Source organism: Temnothorax nylanderi, unplaced genomic scaffold (assembly GCF_030848795.1).
Source record: "Temnothorax nylanderi isolate EJ_2023f unplaced genomic scaffold, tnyl_v1.0 TNYL_tig0085_pilon, whole genome shotgun sequence".
Classification (NCBI taxonomy): domain Eukaryota; kingdom Metazoa; phylum Arthropoda; class Insecta; order Hymenoptera; family Formicidae; genus Temnothorax; species Temnothorax nylanderi.
This window is the reverse complement of record NW_027249147.1, coordinates 750,820-769,953: the sequence shown is the minus strand read 5'-3', so window position 1 is coordinate 769,953 and position 19,134 is coordinate 750,820. Positions and strand designations below refer to the sequence as shown.

Here is a 19,134-nt window from a genome sequence, read left to right as displayed (position 1 = left end):
TTGGCAGAATGTGAGATGTGGTGTTGTGATGGCACGTTTAACTCAGTTTCTCTTATTTTTAAGCAATTATACACCATTCACGGTGTGTATCATGATAAATTGTTGCCGTTAGTTTACATACTGGCTCCTAATAAGTCCGAGAAACTGTATTCATCTGCGTTGTTTGTTATTAAACGCCATCAACCAAATTTAAAGCCTAAACGAGTAATGGTGGATTTTGAGCGTGCGTTCATTGTTGCTTTTAAGAGTAAATTTCCTGGGGGTCGATCATGAAACTTTTCCCCTAGCGTGAATTGTGAAAAGTGAAATGTAAACGGTGAAAAATGAAACTGTTCCGTGAAACGTGAAATCACGTGAAATCACGTGAAATCATGTGAAATCGAAATGGCTGCTGCATGTATAAAATATTTAGAGGTTATCCTTGATTGCGAAAGACGCGTATAGCAAATTTAACAGTTTATTAAATGTTATAACGTAAATTTAATGTATTAATTTGTACATTAAATTTACGTTATAATATTTAATAAACTGTTAAATTTGCTATACGCGTCTTTCGCAATCAAGGATAACCTCTAAATATTTTATACATGTAGAAGATATAGTTGTTTAACTTATTAATTTTTGTGTGATTTAATCTGTCGCAGATTGATAGGAAGTTACAGTCCAGCACCCGATAATAATGAACCGGAGCCACCCAAGGAACCACCTCCGCCTCCACCACCTGACGACGACAGAATGTCTCTGAGTTCTTTAAGTTCAGGAGATAAAAAAATCGAGAAAGTGAGTTTATTATGTGAAATGTAGTATCCATTGTATATATGCCTATTTTAATCATATTTTCTTGACAGGTAATAGCGTAGACTGAACCTTCGAATCAACTATATCCGGCAACTGGTTACCCAGGACATTTGACTCGCTATCCCTCTAATGACGTTTATAATTGGCCGCGACCGACGCAATATCCTTATCCTTAAGCACCCATATTGCTATCGCTATCGCCTAGCATTGTGCATCCAGCTTTACGTCCATGGGAGCAACGGTCGATAGAAAACCATCTCCGAACGCAAAGGTTCGTATATAAAATACACAAGATCATGAGGAAAAAAACAAATATGAGTATCTCGAAAACTATCGAATATACTTTCTATGGTGCAAGATGTTATTAAATAATCATCTGTTACAGATTTCTGCCAATCTATGTACATTCCTATGTTCTGATGTTGAGTTTACACCACGGGTATGTTGCGCCGGTGACGTTGAAATTTTTGATGGAATACTCACTTTGAATAACAGGCAAAAACATGCCGAGAGAATAGCATATAATCGAGGTGCAGGTAGTGGACTCGGCAGCGGTAGAGGCCCTGGTAGGCCACCGACGACTGAGATTCCTATTGAGGATTTACTCGCTTGCGAAGAACCAGAAGCCAAAGCCGCTAGAACGTGCCGGCGTGGAGCTACATTGACATTAACAGCTATAGGTACATCCTTAAAGAGTTTAATACATAAAGAGATCGCGTTCCGATGTGCATTAATCAAAATTAATTAATGCTTAATTAAATATTTGCTCTGACTTGTTAAAAAGTCAGGGAAAAAGACAAGGGAATCGATTAAATTCCAATTAATTGTGTATAATTAATTTTTATGAGAACGATCTATAATACATATGTAAGCTATATTTTAAAACATTTCCATATTCTTAAAGCTACTCGATCTCTTCGGTTCTCAATTACCTGATTGCTTACCTCAACTGTGGGATTTGATTTTACCGAACACACTAAAGGACGCAACCAAACAAGATAATATACAAGAAGAGGAAGAAAATCAATTAATTTTCGGCTTACAAGTATTAGAGATCATGGTGCCGAGTTTAGTTAAGTCTCTGTTACCGCCTGCGTTAGAATGTCTGCCACGTTTGTGCAGTCTATTGGCACATCCGTACAAAGCCGTTAGGCATATGGCCTCGCGATGTATAGCGACATTAGCTACTTTAAATACAGAGAAGGTAATAAGCTTTATCAGATGCATATTAATAATGATAGAAGATCAAATGGACTAAGAATAGTTTCTTTCAGACAATGGTACACATAATACGCAGCGTTATACCACTCTTAGACACAACTGCCAGTGAGAAGAAATGTTCTTCAGGCATAGTGGCACCGAACGAAGTCGATTCCGTACGTCAAGGAGCTGCAGAAGCTCTAACTTGTATCGTCGAGAGCTTAGGTGTACACGTGGTGCCATATGCAGCACTCTTTATGGTACCCTTATTAGGACGTATGAGCGATCAAAATCAATAGTTTGTAGCGCGACATTCGCTACGCTTGTGCAACTATTACCGCTAGATCCTGGCGCAATTTCGGACCCACCAGACCTAGTGTACGTTATTCATGCAAGATTATATTTATGATGTTTGATAATAGGTACATTTGGTGTATGCAATGATATTCCTTGAAAATTATTTCAGTTTTCATAAATAACGAGCGATTACAAATAGTAGTTACAAAAATATCTGTTCGATATAACTATCAAATTGAGTAGGTAAGCTATGGGCGCTCTAACCAAGGGGCAATGAGGGGGGGTGAAGGGCGGGGGGTATACCGCGGGAGAGGAGGGGGGGTGTACCGCGGGGGGGGACCGCGTTTTCGGGCACCGCGGGGGAAAGGGGGGGGAACCGCGTTTTCGGGCACCGCGGAGGAGGGGGAGGGGGAACCGCGTTTTCGGGCACCGCGGGGGAGGGGGAGGTGGGACCGCGTTTTCGGGCACCGCGGGGGAGGGGGAGGGGGGTACCGCGTTTCCGGCGCCGCGGGGGAGGGGTCCGCGGGGTGAGGGGACCCGCGTTCGCGTTTTCGGGCGCCGCGGGAGAGGGGTCCGCGGGGTGAGGGGACCCGCGTTCGCGTTTTCGCCGCGCCGCGGGGTGAGGGGCGACCGCGTTCGCGTTTTCGCCGCGCCGCGGGGAGGGGCGGCCGCGTTCGCGTTTTTGCCGCGCCGGTACGTGGAATTAAATAAATTTATATTATACATAGAAAATTTGCTTACCACCGCTGGATTTGAATCAGAAACCCCCGGCTCGTGAGTCAGTCACATCCCGCACTGTGTGACACAATATTGATGAATACGTTTTGTATTGTCTATATATGTTACAGTTATTGTTAGCAGTAGAGTCTCTTAGCAGTATAGGCCATAGTCTCTTAATTTTAGACAATAATATATACACTTAAAATAGTTAAAAAAATACTATTTCAAAGCAGTTAAAATTTACACAAAAACACACATAGGACACAGATTACATGGTGAAATTAAATATAATGGGTCTCCACATGACGAACAGAAGAGACCGTCCATTAGTATATAAGGCCTGGTGTCATGTTTACGATAAACGTACAGCATTGAGAATAATCCACTGATTCTCACAATGCATGACGCACAAAACTTCACCTGTCCTGGAGTGAAATAACAGTATGTGCAGCACATCTTTGTCAGAGGATTTAACGCATTAATTTCAGCTTGATTCAACACTCTGAAAATTTCATCCGGAATATCCTCATCAGCCATTTCACTATCATAACATGAATCGTCTGACAATATAGCATCATCATCAACTTCCATTCCTTCCTCTTCATTCACTTCTATTTCTTCAGGCACTTCCATTTCTTCATCGTTTGCTTCAACTTCCATTCTTTCTTCTCCTTCAAACTGCAATTCTTCGAAATCCATTTTATATACACTCTGTTCCACTCACGCGCTAAAATATAAACTTTGGAAAATATCCGAAGTTTCTTTTCCAATCAAATTCGCTGTTGAGAAACTCCCGGTTCGATCGAAGATCGGCGATTCCCAATTCGCGACGGATCAAATATCGCGCTACGTCGACGTTCCACAAGTTCAATCTGCTACAATTTCTCATGCGCGGTTCGCTGATTTTCACGATCCTGAATTTAGAATTGAGCACCGGTTTGCACAATTTTATGTACTCGTCGCTCATATCGCGTCATGTGCTGTACTCGCGACTTTCGGTCTACGACTACTGAGCATACCCTCAAATTCATCCTTCTATATCCCACTATTGTCACATCGTTTGTTTAACATATCTAATTTTACAATAATCTCAGCATCCGTACGGATGCGCCTTGCGAAAAATCTACGATGTACAGTTTTGCACGTGTGCGATGAAGTCACCGCGAGACACGTATGTTCATGAAAACGATATCGCGCCATTAACTTTCAATGGTTTATCTGTATAACTGCTATTGAACCGCTATCAAACTTCTTTAAAACAGCTATAAAACAACAACTAAAAACAGCTATCAAACAACTAAAAACATCTTTAGAAACAACTAAAAACAACTAAAAACAGCTATCAAACAACTAAAAACATCTTTAGAAACAACTAAAAACAACTAAAAACAACTATCAAACAGCTATCAAACAACTAAAAACAACTAAAACAGCTTTAAAAACAGCTATCAAACAACTAAAAACAACTAAAAACAACTAAAAACAACTAAAACAGCTTTAAAAAACATCTATCAAACAACTATCAAACAACTAAAAACATCTTTAGAAACAACTAAAAACAACTAAAAACAACTAAAAACAACTATCAAACAGCTATCAAACAACTAAAAACAACTAAAACAGCTTTAAAAACAGCTTTTGAACAGCTAAAACAGCTTTTGAATAGCTTTTAAACAACTAAAACATCTATATTATATTACAAACTATGTGGGAAAAGGAAATAAAACATTTTATATATACATATATAGTTTATTTAAAAAAAATCATAATTTTTTCTGGTGTCGCGACCACCAGTTACATATTTTTAATACATTTTGTAATGCGCAATTCTTAACATGTTTTTCACATCTTATAGTATTAGTAACATCTAGATTATTTAAAGATTCGATATCTTCGTAATCGGCATCCAAAGTCTCAATGTTTAGATTTTTTCTAGCTTTATTCTCAAGTAGATCCACCAGCCATTCTCGTTTCTGGCATCCCTTGACATACACAAGAGTCGACGTCTCGTCGCCCTCTCCAAGCACGGCCGATGTAATTAAATGTTTCGCCATGCTGTATGGCACGTTTCCATCCTCCCATCGTAGTCCATGGTGATTTGCAATCAACCAAGAAGCGCATGATTTGTCGGATTTCGTGAGGAGACTCCATGGCATGGGACATGTAAAAATGTAATGCGCCAAAACGGTCCCGTTTCTCAGAACCGCCACCTCCTTTACGACAAATTTCATCCCAACGGTGAAGCCTTGCAGATCGACAAACGTTGGTACGATCATGACGAAACGACGGAGCAATCTGTATCTTATCGCGGTACATCAGTGTATCTTATATCGCAATACCCGCTGATATTGTAATTTACATGATTTTGCGCACTACGTTTGACAATGGACAGTATTCGATTACGCGATCATGCAAAATGAGACAATAGGCGGTAGTATTTGCCGGTACATTCTCTTTGCAGTCAAATTCTATTCGCACATCCACGGTGGCGCTCTTGACAGATTCGTTTTGTCGCGAGCAATCGATGACAACAAAAGGTCCTTCCATCAGGAATGTATACAAGCTGCAAAGCGTATCACTGGAATCGTATCCGTAATAAGCTTTACGAAAACGCGCATACATATCGAAAAGGACGGCGTATCGATTTTTGCCAAAATCCAGATTCAAGTCGTCGTACGGATAAAATTCAGAGTTTAGATAAAGTTTCACGTTGGTCAAGTTACAGTCATCGAATACGCTAACATTTTGAGACATGATATTCTTGCGCCCGGTCTGCAGCGCAAAGATAACGTATCGCGGCTTCTCCAGCTGAGTCGCCGTTTTGACGGCCCACGAATGCTTGGTCGTGCTCTGCAACATGGGGTACTCGTACAGATCCCACGAACGGAAACTAACACTAAGATATCGCCCGCTTTCCAAGGCCCGTAGCATGGATAGCTTATTGATCTCGTTTAATGTGACGTGAGGCATTCGCCACTGTACTTTAAACAATTCAATTTCCGGCTCCGTCGCCGGATTTCCCACAATGCAATTGTTGTCGCTGCGCGCTCGTATCAAAATTAATTCGTGACGAGCGTTAACAACCACGCGTTTGTAATCCTCGCAAAAGCCCAGCAACCTCTTGAGCGGTACGCAAAAGTTGAAGTATCCTTCCGGTATGCTCGATGAAACGTCCCATCCAGCATTCCGCATGAGTTGAGAATCATTATACGATAGCGATACATAGTTCTTGATGGTACTGGTTATTCCAACGTTTCTGTTGCGATCAATCTCCACACCGTTGAGCTCGTATCGAATCTCATCGAACATGAACGCTGCACAATTATTCGCAAGCGTTGCCTGAGACTCGTCATTCTTTTTCTTTATCGTCAATCTTCCTTCAACGTAGAGAAAGCTCTCGCACGGCAACGTGTATAAATCCTGTTGTTGTATGGGTATTCTTATCTCATTGTTATGTCCAAACGTTGTGTTGGCGTACGGATTGTACGTGTGTGTCTCAATCTTGACGACGCTGTCGTCAAAGATCGGTTCACCTCCAATGTTTAAGATATTAGCCATTTCGTACGACGAAACCCAATGATTTCAGAAATTCAACGTTCGACGCCGTGAGTTTCTTCTTTGGCGATCGGATTGTCTCTCTAATTTTGTTTCTCGTCTGTTGCACCTGCTCAGCTTCGTTCAGTACGAGCATCTCACGTTATCGCTGTCGTCTTCGTACATGCAGTCTAACGGTGATCTCCTCTCCACGAAAATCAATCAATCGGCCGTCCTGATCCACGACGCGAAGCGTCAAGTCCGAAATGCTCCGTACGATGATCGGAAGGTAAATGATCTGTGCCGGCGTTTCCGATATCTTATATCCTGGAGGCACACTCGGTGAAAACTCGTGTATCGTGTGCACGTACTTGTCGTTGCTGTACGAACCCGCGGTCACGTTACACTCTATGCGAATGATGTTTACGTTGATGATATTTATCGGAACATCCGATTCGTGCCATTGTCGCGACTCCAGCACGCGATTCGCTGAAAATCCCAGCAGCGATCCAATGTTGTTCGGTTTGGCGAAATTTATCCGATAAGCGCACTTGATCTCGCTCTTCATCGTATTGTTATTAGCCCGAATAATAATCAATGGGTTTATCTTCGTTTATCGAGACATTATTGGATTGATCCCATAAAAGAGCGCGTTTCAGATACATGTCTATATCACGCAGTTCGTACGATCCTTCGGGTATGGTAATCTTCTTGTCGTCGTCATAGTAGAATTTATTGTTCGACGAATTTACATTCGGTATCGTGTGATAGGTTTCAAAATCTGTCAGACCGAGCTCGTAATCGCCATCGCTCAAATCCACGGCGGGAAAGTAGCTTACCGCGAGGATGCTGCTCTTGCCGGTGAGCGTAAATGTCAGTGACATGTTTGAATGAATACTGAGATTAAACAGCGTAACGCCGGTCTTTAAATTGATTGTCAGCCGACTGTAGAAAACGCAGACACAGTTGTCCACAATTGCTCTGATCGTATCGCTGATATGGCGTGCGATTGTACTCTATTACATTGTTCTTTAGATACTGCGCCAATTCTCTCGGTGGTCGAAAATTGCCAAAACTGTCGAAATATATGGCACGATCTTCCCTCTTTGCGTACGCCACCCAGTGAGTACCCGGTCCCTCAGTATTATCCAAATTCACGATTCCGCTCTCGTTTCGACGTACACCGCCGATCGGTAACGAGTCGCGCATGAAAATACCTCGAAAATATGGAATGCGCATACGTTTTGCCAATTGTTGCAGTTGTACGTTGGTAGTTACGCCCTGGGGAATTTTTAGCGTCTCTTCGACGTTTTTTTTTTTCTTGAGACTCCCCGTCCGCGTTTGTATGGAGCGAGATAAAGTCCGTGACCTTCCATGGCGCGATTGTGACGTTGCATCTCTTCCAGCTGACGCCGCGCGGCTTTGTTATCGTTCACGGCCTTTGCGACTCCCGCCGCTCCGCCGACCAACGAACCGAGAACCCCTAATAACGGCAGGATCGGTAGGATACCGCCGCGTTTCGCTATCGGAAGTATTCGCTTGTTCTTCTTCTTTTTCTTCGTTTTCAAACCCATACCGAGTTTCGTTTTAGCCTTCATGGCCGCCCAGACGGTTGTAGCTGCAGCTCTCTCTCCGAGAGTCGAATCGTTCGCGGTGACACGTTTTCGCGCTTTCGCGGCAAGTATATTGTCTGCCACGTGTCGTTCTGCGAGATCGCTGCTACGCGAGTAGGCTATGTCGTGCTCGCGACACGCTGCGTCCAATGGATTAATACCCCGATCACCTCTTGCCAATTGTGTTTCTAAATGAGTTCCCGGACCGCAAAATTGATAGCCGGGAATGTGTAATTCGATCGGAAGCGCGTTTATCGCGCGATTCAACAGACCTCGACCTATCTTCGGCGACATTCGCCGCAGTTTTTTATCAACGGCGGCGGACCGTCGATGTGCGTTTGCTGACACGGCAAATTATAATGTATTAAACAGCGACGGTATTGCTGAACCTCCGAATCTGCCTTGATATGTTCGGGAAGCTTATCCCACAAATAATCTATATGATTATAAAACTGCCGTAGTAGAATGACCTTTGATATATACTTTAACTGCCCGGCGGTTAAATTGTAAATATCGCTGTTATCCGACACGAGCAAAAACATTTTAAAGACTGAGCATCTCAGCTCTACGCGCCTCTATAAATAGGCCAGCTTTTTCGATACTGTTTTTCATTCGTTGTGGAGGGGAGGTAAAATGCGGTTCGGACGACAATCGCGGACGATCAAAGTGACAAACTTTGACGATAGGATACAGTTAACGAAAGAGGTACGCAAACATGGAGACATGCTACCGATTTCTATACGTGGTATCATCTGCGGTCCGTCGAATTGCGGCAAGACAAACGTCTTGATAAGCTTGCTGGAAAGTCCGCACGGTGTACGTTTCGAGAACGTGTATGTGGACTCGAAATCGTTGCAACAGTCGAAATACCGATATTTGGAGAATATACTAACACCGATAGAAGAAATTGGCTACTTTACGTTCTCGAATAACAGTGACGTCATTCCACCGAGCGATGCGCTCCCGAATTCTATTTTTATCTTTGATGACGTGGCATGCGACAAGCAGGATACGATAAGAGAATACTTTGCAATGGGCCGGCACGCGAACGTTGACTCCTTCTATCTTTGTCAGACGTATGCAAAGATACCGAAGCATCTTATACGCGACAACGCGAATTTATTGATTCTGTTTAAACAGGATGGTACCAATCTGAAACACATATTCAACGATCACGTAAACACAGATATGTCATACGATGATTTCAGTAAATTGTGTCATACATGTTGGCAACAAAAGTATGGATTCGTGGTGATAGACAAGGACAGCGCGATTTCGAATGGTCGATACAGAAAAGGATTTAACGACTTTGCGATACCGAAACGTGGTTAGTTGTTGTCGACGCGCCGATTGAACAACGTTATCGCGACATGGACAGCGGCGAGGAGATTAGAGAGCGCGAGAGGATAGCAAATCAAATTGCGAAAACGAGCGATTCGATTCGCAAAAAGTATCACGCCTTGAAAACCGGTAAAATGGAGGAAGATATCGCGTTGGAGAGACACTTTAAGCCCATCATCGAGCCTCTAAGGCAGATTGCCGAAAACACCGTTGGCAAAGAATCTGACGTGTCAAAGATTGAGAATAAAACGGCGTGGGAAGACGAAGAGCCAAAGTTCAAACGAAAACGACCAAACGCCTTGTTTAACGACTCTGTAATGGCTTCAACTCCGGTTACGTTGAAACGATCGATAAATGTGCCATCTAATTTGAGCGAAATAACCAAAATTTTACAACCGCATAAATCGAAACGATCGACAGGTCCATTGAATGAACCACCGATAACCTCCGCGCCTTCCGTGCAACCCACAATGCTCGAATCACTCGCAAACGAAGATGTTTTCGAAACCACGGATGACTCACTCGTGACGTCCGTTCGACAGCAGTTGCAAACATCTGAAGGTCGAGAAACGTTGCGAGATCACTTTGGTCTATTGGGCCAAAAGTACGTCGGGGCAGTTCTGAGCGGCGATCAAGAAAGCGGTATAGACACCGTATACGGCGTTTATTTCAGCAACGATGGAATGATGCTCGGTAATAAACGTTTTGACGTGAACAACGCGGACAACATAATTATCGACGGCATACGATACGCTGGCACACGCGGTCTTTACGAGTTGATCTTTAAGAAATTTCCCAATGACGATATCTACACGGAGGACGATATGCAAACATACAAGAGCATTCTGTTGACGACGAGTGCTCATAAACGCAATTATGATGCTCACGCTCGAATAAATGGCAACAGGGGATACAAGTACACACAAATAATCGCACCGTTGATTTCGGGTAAAAAAGCTGGAAAAGGTATACCGCATGCCATGACATTAAACGGCAACAAGATCGACCATATAATTGCATCGTCGATTTCGGGTAAAAAAGCTGGAAAAGGTATACCGCGTGCCATGACATTAAACGACAACAAGATCGACTATGTTCATTGGGACGATCCCAACGAGCTTGTAGATCGTCTCCGATTGCTCGAAGCTTCGCGCCTAGCGGGTCACACCGGTCACGATAACGAGATCCTGTCGATTATCGAGGAACTTCGCGAGGCTGGACTTATTATAAATTAAACCGCGCGTCGGCGAGTCATTCAATCAACATCGAAATGCCGATCACCAAGTTTGGTATATGTATATGTAGATGATGGCGATGCAGCCAATAAACGTTACGTGCAGCAGAGCGTGCAAATTTTGAAAGATCAGCAGGATGAAATCGAGAGAAAGATGGCCGCATTCCAGAATAACGTGCAAATTACCCTAAACGAACTTCAAAAGATGATTCAAGATGTAATTGCGAATCATCGCGAATAGATAAGAACGTACATCTGATCGCTGCGTCAGTTGCGCGTCAGCGTCATGGCTAGTAAGAAGCAATCAACTGAGAAACGGAGGCTGGTGGAAGAACTACACGCTCCTGCGAGAAGAAATTTTTCGCGAAGACGCGTCATAGTGCGCGGATACGATGACCTGTGGCAGGCGGATGTGGTCGAGATGCGTCCATACACGCGATTCAACAGAGGCTACTACTACATACTCACCGTTATCGACGTGCTGAGCAAGCACGCATGGGCCGTACCGCTCAAGGCCAAGAGCGGAACCGAGGTTACTACGGCGATAGCGAAAATAATTCGAGACGGCGGAAGATGTCCGAAAAATCTGCAGACTGACAAGGGCAAAGAATTTTACAACGCAAACGTGCAGAAACTCTTGAAGAAACATAATATCAATCACTATTCGACCTATTCCGTAATGAAGGCATCGGTCGTCGAACGATTCAATCGCACGCTCAAGAACGATATGTGGAAAATGTTTACGCTCAACGGAAATTACAAATGGATCGGCTCGCTGCCGGGTCTCGTATCGGATTACAACGCGCGAAAGCATCGAACTATCGGCATGCGACCCATCGATGTTACCCCCGCGATCGCCGACAAGCTCCTAACAACGGTGTACAGCCACGTAAAGATCGCTGCTCCCGCGCGATTCAAAGTGGGCGACTCGGTACGCGTGAGTAAATTCAAGACAATCTTCGAGAAAGGATACACGTCAAATTGGACCACGGAGGTGTTTAGAATCATCAAAGTGCAGAAAACTAATCCCGTGACGTACCTGTTGGAAGATTCCTGCGGAAAACCCGTCGCCGGCGGCTTCTACGAATACGAGTTACATCGCGTTGCCAATCCCGACGTGTATCTCGTTGAAAAAGTTTTGCGCAAAAGGGGGGATAAGGTTTATGTAAAGTGGTTAGGATTTGATAATTCACACAATTCATGGATACACAAGAATAATGTATTGTAAAAATTTATTACAATATAAAAACATATTATACATACAAATGAGTCATTTATTTTCATACATATCTAAATGTATTTACAATTGTATTTTACAATGATATTTTATAATGCCCCCATGGCAGCGTCTCGGTAGAACCGGGTATAATGTATCGTTTATCATCGTACAGACTTAGAGCTATTTTCGTTTCGGACACGGTGTATACCTCGTGCTGTTTGGATCTTATGCAGGTCTGCTGTCGCGTCATTTCAATTTCATCGCGCAGACACCGCGTGTAATCGTCGAACGTTATCGACCTGGCTACGACGTTACTCTTAACACCTTTAGCTTTTTTCGTATCTTTCTTACCGTCTACTCGCAAGGCATACATCTTTGCTCTAAGCCCGACGAATTCGGTCATTATCGCACCGTTATTTTCGTCTTTCATTAAGCCCGGAACTTTTTTATTGGCGAGTGGGATACCGTACGCATTATCGACCGCGTAATCGCTAGTATCAAATCTAATAATGTGGCGCTTCATGGTGTCATACACATCTTCGCACTCGATGTGATAAATGAGACTGTCAGTATCGGTGTACGTGACGTTACACTTGTCGCGATACAACGGTAACATGTACTCGTGATGAAATTCGTACAAACATGTCTTGGATATATCGAGGATACACATACCCACGTAGATTGGTTTGTCGAACTTCACCTCGAGTTTTCGCATTTCTATTGCTACTAAATTCTCCGAAAAGACGCTTCGGCTATGAAAATTTGGTTTCGCGATCAATGCCTCCGCGCCGTATCTACCCTCCCAATGAGTCACGAGTCGCACGTCAACGTGATTGCGCACATTCTCCATGGTTTTGCCAAACACAGCATTGTTCATCAATTTGTATAAATTTTTCTCGAAATCATTCTTGGCCAATGTTCTAAATTTCGTATTAAGTTCTATATAATCGCGAAGCCATGGAGATTGCGCGAATTTCAATATGCGGTGAATCTTTGCTACACGGAGACCGTGACGAGTGCACTGCTGCAGGTTGCGATAATGTATGACATAACGTTTCTTATCGTATAATGTTGCGAGGAGCTTGTCCTGTCGCTTACCGGGTGGTTTATCGCGCGTCGGACAGAATGGTAGGTCAGTGTGCGCGTCGTGAAGATGTTGCGAATACTCCAAGTCGACTTCGAGAATGTAGCCTATCGTGGAATCCACCGCAACATCCATAACATTAAAATCGGTTACGTCGTCGACCCATTGAAAATCTGCGTAAGGCAATGGTTGACACATTGCCCAGCCGTATAAGTTGTTTACGTCAAAATACATCAGATATGACGACGGTTTCGATGGATCGTACGACTGCATGTACTTGTTGTTGGCCAGCGCGTATCTGTTTGAACATTGACTCAAACCGCCGCGTATGCCGCGTTCGATAAACATGACCATGTCAATGTCAGTGAGCAATTCGAAATTGATACGTGTATGCTTCAACATAGCATCCCACGTAAAACCTGGTAGAGTATAATAATACGCCGGATCGAGTCCATAACTCGCGACGCAGCTATCGCGAAAATTTTCAAAGATATCGGCCAACAGCAAGACATCGGTTTTGAGATATAAATCGCTGTAGTCACCGAGTGTTCCAATGGAGAACCGCTGCCAGACGTTGACGGCGTGCGCGTAATCGCTCTCGGATACGGTGTCACCTGTCAATGAACTATAAAACGAGTCGCGCGGCGGTAAACACGAGTCCTCCAACTTTTCGACGCAGTCAATGTACTCATACGGAAATACGCCTTTTCGTGTCAGCATATCAAAATTTTCTGCGGATATTTTACAAAATTCGCGTTGCAATATTCGCAGTTTATCCTTGCTTAGATAAGATGCCAATTTGTCGAGACTAGCGGTGAGAAACTTGTACGAATCGATAAATCGCAATTTGACGCAAGTTTTCTTATCTTTATCTTCGGTGCTTTTAACGTTTTTTGTAAATGAAATGTATTTCTCTTTTGTGATTGGGAGCAAGTCTACATGTTCTTCGTACGCTGTTGCTATTTCAGTTATAATAAAATGCGCGTCGTAGCCAGATAAATTATGAAAAACTATAGGAATGCAATGCGAATCTTTGTAGTTCAGATTACAGTTTGAGTGCGCGGGACCTCTGTACTGACCGGTCAGATGACAATGATTGCGTACTCGCACGTCGTCTGGCTCGAACGGTTTTTCGCACACGTGACAGTGCGTTGCGCTGTTGAACTTTTCCCACTCGTCTCGCGTGAAATTCGCCATGGGTATATTAGTGGACAAGATTGTCTTTACGTCGTGAGCTAAACGTCTTAGCTCCTCGGCGAACCACGCGACTCAATCCTTATCGCGACGAAACCGATACATTGATAGCGAGTCGTCGTATGAGCAGCGCACGTAGTACCCTATGCTAAACACGCGATGATGTTGATATGTGTACCTGGACGTTTCCGGATCCGCTTCCATCTTCTCCAGGGTACATTCAAGGTCGGCGTATACGATAAACGGAACTCGTTCCTTCCTGCCGTGATTCTTGAAAGCCAACCACTTGTCGTTATCGCTCGGTAACTTGATCGCGCAGTCGTTCATCTCCTGACAGTCGACGGTGTGGGCTTCCAATTTCTCGCTGGAGCCGAAGTAGTGCAAGCATCTGTAAATAAAGAATTTTTTTTTAAATATATTTTTTTTACGTAAAAATTATTATTTTGTAGGATGTATACTTACCGATCGCAAAAGTATTTCCGACCATGGTGCGTGCTCAGTTGCGAGCTCACGAGGCGGGACAGATTCTTGATCCATGCAAAATGTCCTACGTTGTCGTCCTGCACGTACAGCAGATTTACATGTCTGTCCATCTTTCGACCAGTAACCCGTATTGGCAAGATCGCAAGTTCCTTGTTTCTTTTCTCGATGCTGAAGACGTTGATTGATATATCGTTGTGATTTTCAAACCGTTTAATTTGATCCAACGTCATTGGAAATTTAATGTCTGTAAGATTTAGCACCGACGTGTAATGAGGATACGACGATTCCAGATCTGCATGTCTTTGGGCTGGATGCAGAGCAGCCACCACTGACCATGCGAAACATGCATTGTCCATTGATCGCACGTTTATCACCGCTCTCTTCAATTTAATTTCTCGCGGTATTTCCACAAAACACCCCGCGTGCAATGGATTATATTTGTTCACATTTACCGTTAAATTGAGTATACGCGACAACGCCCATCCGCTATCACGTTCCTGGAATTCCTCCAGCGATGCTAGGGTAGGCTCGATGACGTGTCGCTTGTACCACTCACACAGATCGGACTCACGAAAGAGTTCATAGTTTCTCGTTGCGATACTTTTATTTGCGCGTTTGTCACCCGCAACAAATTCACCATTAAACATTGTGTTTATTTTTACATTGTCATGTCGTTGCATGACGTTCCGCACATGAATGAGTACAATGTCTCTCGCATCTTTGAGAAATTGATGAGGGTCGATGTGTTTGGAATTTATTACCACACCGGTCAGTATACGACTTTCAAAAGCCGTATCTATCTCGCGCCATCTGAGTCCTGTCTCACTCGCACTGTATCCTGCACCCACATGCACGAAACGTTGACGTACCGAGTCTTTCAGACCTTCGAGTCGTGCGATACAGGCGACCAACGACTGTTTGAGACCGATCGATAATCGTGGCCGTTTAATTCGGCTTTGTTCTTCCAACGATTCGATAAACTCGTCGCATCGTTGCTCCCACGCGGTAAAGTCTTCCCTCGAATTTAAAAGGGTGGATTGGTCCAACAACTCTTGCTCCATGTTCCTCTTTCTACCACAATTTGTTGCACTCGCGACTTTCAATTCTCGACTACTGAGCGTATCCCCCAGATTCGTCCTTCTATATTCTACTAATGATGCATCGTTTGTTTTTATCATATCTAATTTCATCTCTGTATTCGTACATTTGCGCCTTCCGAAAAAATGCAAAATTTGCAGTTTTGCACGTGTGCGATGAAATCATTGCAAGACACGTATGTTCTTGAAAACGATATCGCGCCATTGACTTTCGGTGATTTGATCTGTATCAATGCAGCGGCCGTACATCGGCGCTATTTGCAAAATTTGCAGTTTTGCACGTGTTCGATGAAATCATCGCGAGACATGTATGTTCTTGAAAACAATAACGCCCCATTGACTTATGTAAAATTGCAGAATTTGCAGTTTTGCACGTTTTCGATAAAATCATCGCCAGACACGTCGCGACATGTTCTTGAAAACAATATCGCGCAATTGACTTATGCGAAATTGCAAAATTTGCAGTTTTGCACGTGTTCGATGAAATCATTGCGAGACACGTATGCTCTTGAAAATAAATCATATTTGATGCTATTGCCCGATGAGGTGATCTCATCACGAATGTTCTTGACAAAGATATCTCATTTAACATATATGTGGATTGTGGTGGTGGTCACCATGCAGCAGCAGCCGTACATTGGCGCTATTTGCAAGATTCGCATTTTTGTACGTATAAATAGTCTACGAGGATTCTAGAGCGCAGTCAAGAGTTTGATACGGTTCGAGTACGTCGCAAACAGCCTCCAGTTACGATGAACACTTACGGTGCGAACTACTACGTTCCGATTCAGGATGAAACGTGGGAGAAACAGCACAATGAGTAAGTACCGCTAATTTTCGTATATGCTTGTGCAAAAAAAAAAAAAAAAAAATTTTTATAAACATAATTGTATTTTTTCAGTTTTGATAAACCCCGCTACACGCCTCGTATTTTGGGAAGAAGATTTGCCTTGACATCGACAGCATATAAATTTTTGGATGTTGGAATCAACGCGGGACCTATGTCCTCTGTGGATATACTTATTGGTGATAACCGAGGCAATCGGATAATTCTGCCTCATGCAACGTGGGTGACATTCATCGAAAAACGTGCAGATATTCAGCGACTCGTGCAGTCACCGGCGCCTTCATCGCTAGCGTTTCGAGATCTGGAGCTCGTTAAAATACGTGACGCAGATATTGTAAAGTTGACATCGTGCGACACCAGCTTGTACATGAAACCGTCAACCGTACTCTTCCTATTCGAACTAGAACATTGCGTCGAAAATGTATATTTTCAACTATGCCAAAATGTTCATGGCGTAAGTGAAAAATGTAAACAATTTGTAACAATTTTACGCCAAAATTGTATCACCGATAAATGTAATGCAGTTAGAATCTTGCATGAAGTTTATGATAAAAATTCGCTAATAGATTGCGAACTGTTGGCGTATGCTGCCGATACTATTGTGTATAATGCGCTACATGATAAATAAATGCATATAATATGATTTAAAAAATTTTAATTATTTTTCCTTTTCATTTACCGTTCCCTGTCATTAAGCTGTCTTCGTTTATCGTTTAATTAAATGTAATATTAAAAATTAAATATTAAGATCTAAACGATTAAATATCGCTGGCGAAGAAAAGATACGCGATCGTGAGCGAGAACACGAACGGGAGCCGGGAGCCGGGAGCGAGAAGACGCGAGCGAGAACGCGCGCGGGAAAGAGAACGAGAAGACGCGCGCGAACGGGGGACGGGGGCGCGAGAGAACATCTACGAGGGGGAGATAACGCGAGCGGGAGCGTGCCGTGTGACGTCACGCGGACCGACGCGGCCATTGCACGCGGACTCCGCGGCGCGGCGAAAACGCGGTCGCCCCTCCCCGCGGCGCGGCGAAAACGCGAACGCGGTCGCCCCTCACCCCGCGGCGCGGCGAAAACGCGAACGCGGGTCCCCTCACCCCGCGGACCCCTCTCCCGCGGCGCCCGAAAACGCGAACGCGGGTCCCCTCACCCCGCGGACCCCTTCCCCGCGGCGCCGGAAACGCGGTACCCCCCTCCCCCTCCCCCGCGGTGCCCGAAAACGCGGTTCCCCCTCCCCCTCCCCCGCGGTGCCCGAAAACGCGGTTTCCCCTCCCCCTCCCCCGCGGTGCCCGAAAACGCGGTCCCCCCCCTTTCCCTCGCGGTGCCCGAAAACGCGGTCCCCCCCGCGGTACACCCCCCCTCCTCTCCCGCGGTATACCCCCCGCCCCTCACCCCCCCTCATTGCCCCTTGGTTAGAGCGCCCATAGCTTACCTACTAAATTGAAATTTAAATTAATAGACAAAATTGGAAAAGAGAAAACGAACATTGGCAGCGCAATAACAATTATTGAATGTTGAACATCAATGATCGCACTTGCGCCGCGATTATGGTGTACCGCGCGGGTATTGTATAATCGTTTTCAAAAATACTGAATTCACTAACAGATTAAGCAAGCTATAAAATTTAATTAATATGATTAATACTTAAAGATATTCCAGCAAGGCATATCGCCAATTTATTCACCAATTGTGTATATTATCGAAAACTCGCATTATCGACACTAGTTCAATGATGCTCATGTAATATCATATCACAGGCAAGAAAAGGTACAAGAAAGAAAGTTCTTGGATCAATTTTTGAATCCTCGTAATATTCCTGATACGGAGCTACCGATTCCCGTAGCCGCGGAATTACGTTCCTACTAACAACAGGGTTTGAATTGGCTCAATTTTCTGAATCGTTATCATCTTCATGGAGTTCTGTGTGGCGACATGGGTCTCGGAAAAACATTACAGACACTTTGTATTCTGGCGTTGGACCATCATCGCAATCCACAGGCACCTACCAGTCTCGTAGTATGTCCACCAACTCTTACCGGTCATTGGGTATACGAAGCTGAGAAATTCTTCAAGGCAAAGGATTTGTCAGTCATTCAGTATGCTGGTACACCGCAAGACCGTGAAAAATTGCGTCCCCGGGTACCACATCACAAACTCGTAGTTACCAGTTATGACATTGTACGAAAAGACATCGAATTTTACGGCTAATACAATTATCTGTAAAAATTGGTATTATTTAAAATTTAAATTGGTATTAATATAAAATACCAATTTTTGATATATTAAATAGTTTTTAATATAAAAAGTATTTAATACGAAAATTAGTATTATTTAATATACATTTGAGTTGTTTTAAAAATTAAAAATGTAATAATAAATAATTATATTTATTATAATTTTTTCTATTGAATTATAATCCCTTGTCCCTGCCTACCCGAATCCCTACCTACCTATCCGTATCCCTATCTACCC

At 43.7% G+C, this 19,134-nt stretch overlaps 1 protein-coding gene and 1 long non-coding RNA gene across 2 annotated transcripts; one reads left to right on the top strand and one right to left on the bottom strand.

The window, feature by feature from the left end:
* The first annotated feature begins 1,435 nt into the window (after nucleotides 1-1,435).
* Nucleotides 1,436-19,058, top strand: LOC139774710 (uncharacterized). The gene is made up of 4 exons (XR_011718654.1): nucleotides 1,436-1,478; nucleotides 1,703-2,002; nucleotides 2,073-2,376; nucleotides 18,420-19,058. It is a non-coding gene; the product is annotated as an uncharacterized lncRNA (long non-coding RNA).
* LOC139774707 (uncharacterized) lies at nucleotides 14,689-15,778 on the bottom strand. The gene has a single exon (XM_071710135.1). It carries the CDS (start codon nucleotides 15,776-15,778, stop codon nucleotides 14,693-14,695), a length of 1,086 nt encoding a protein of 361 aa, XP_071566236.1. The 3' UTR covers nucleotides 14,689-14,692.
* Nucleotides 19,059-19,134: the final 76 nt, after the last annotated feature.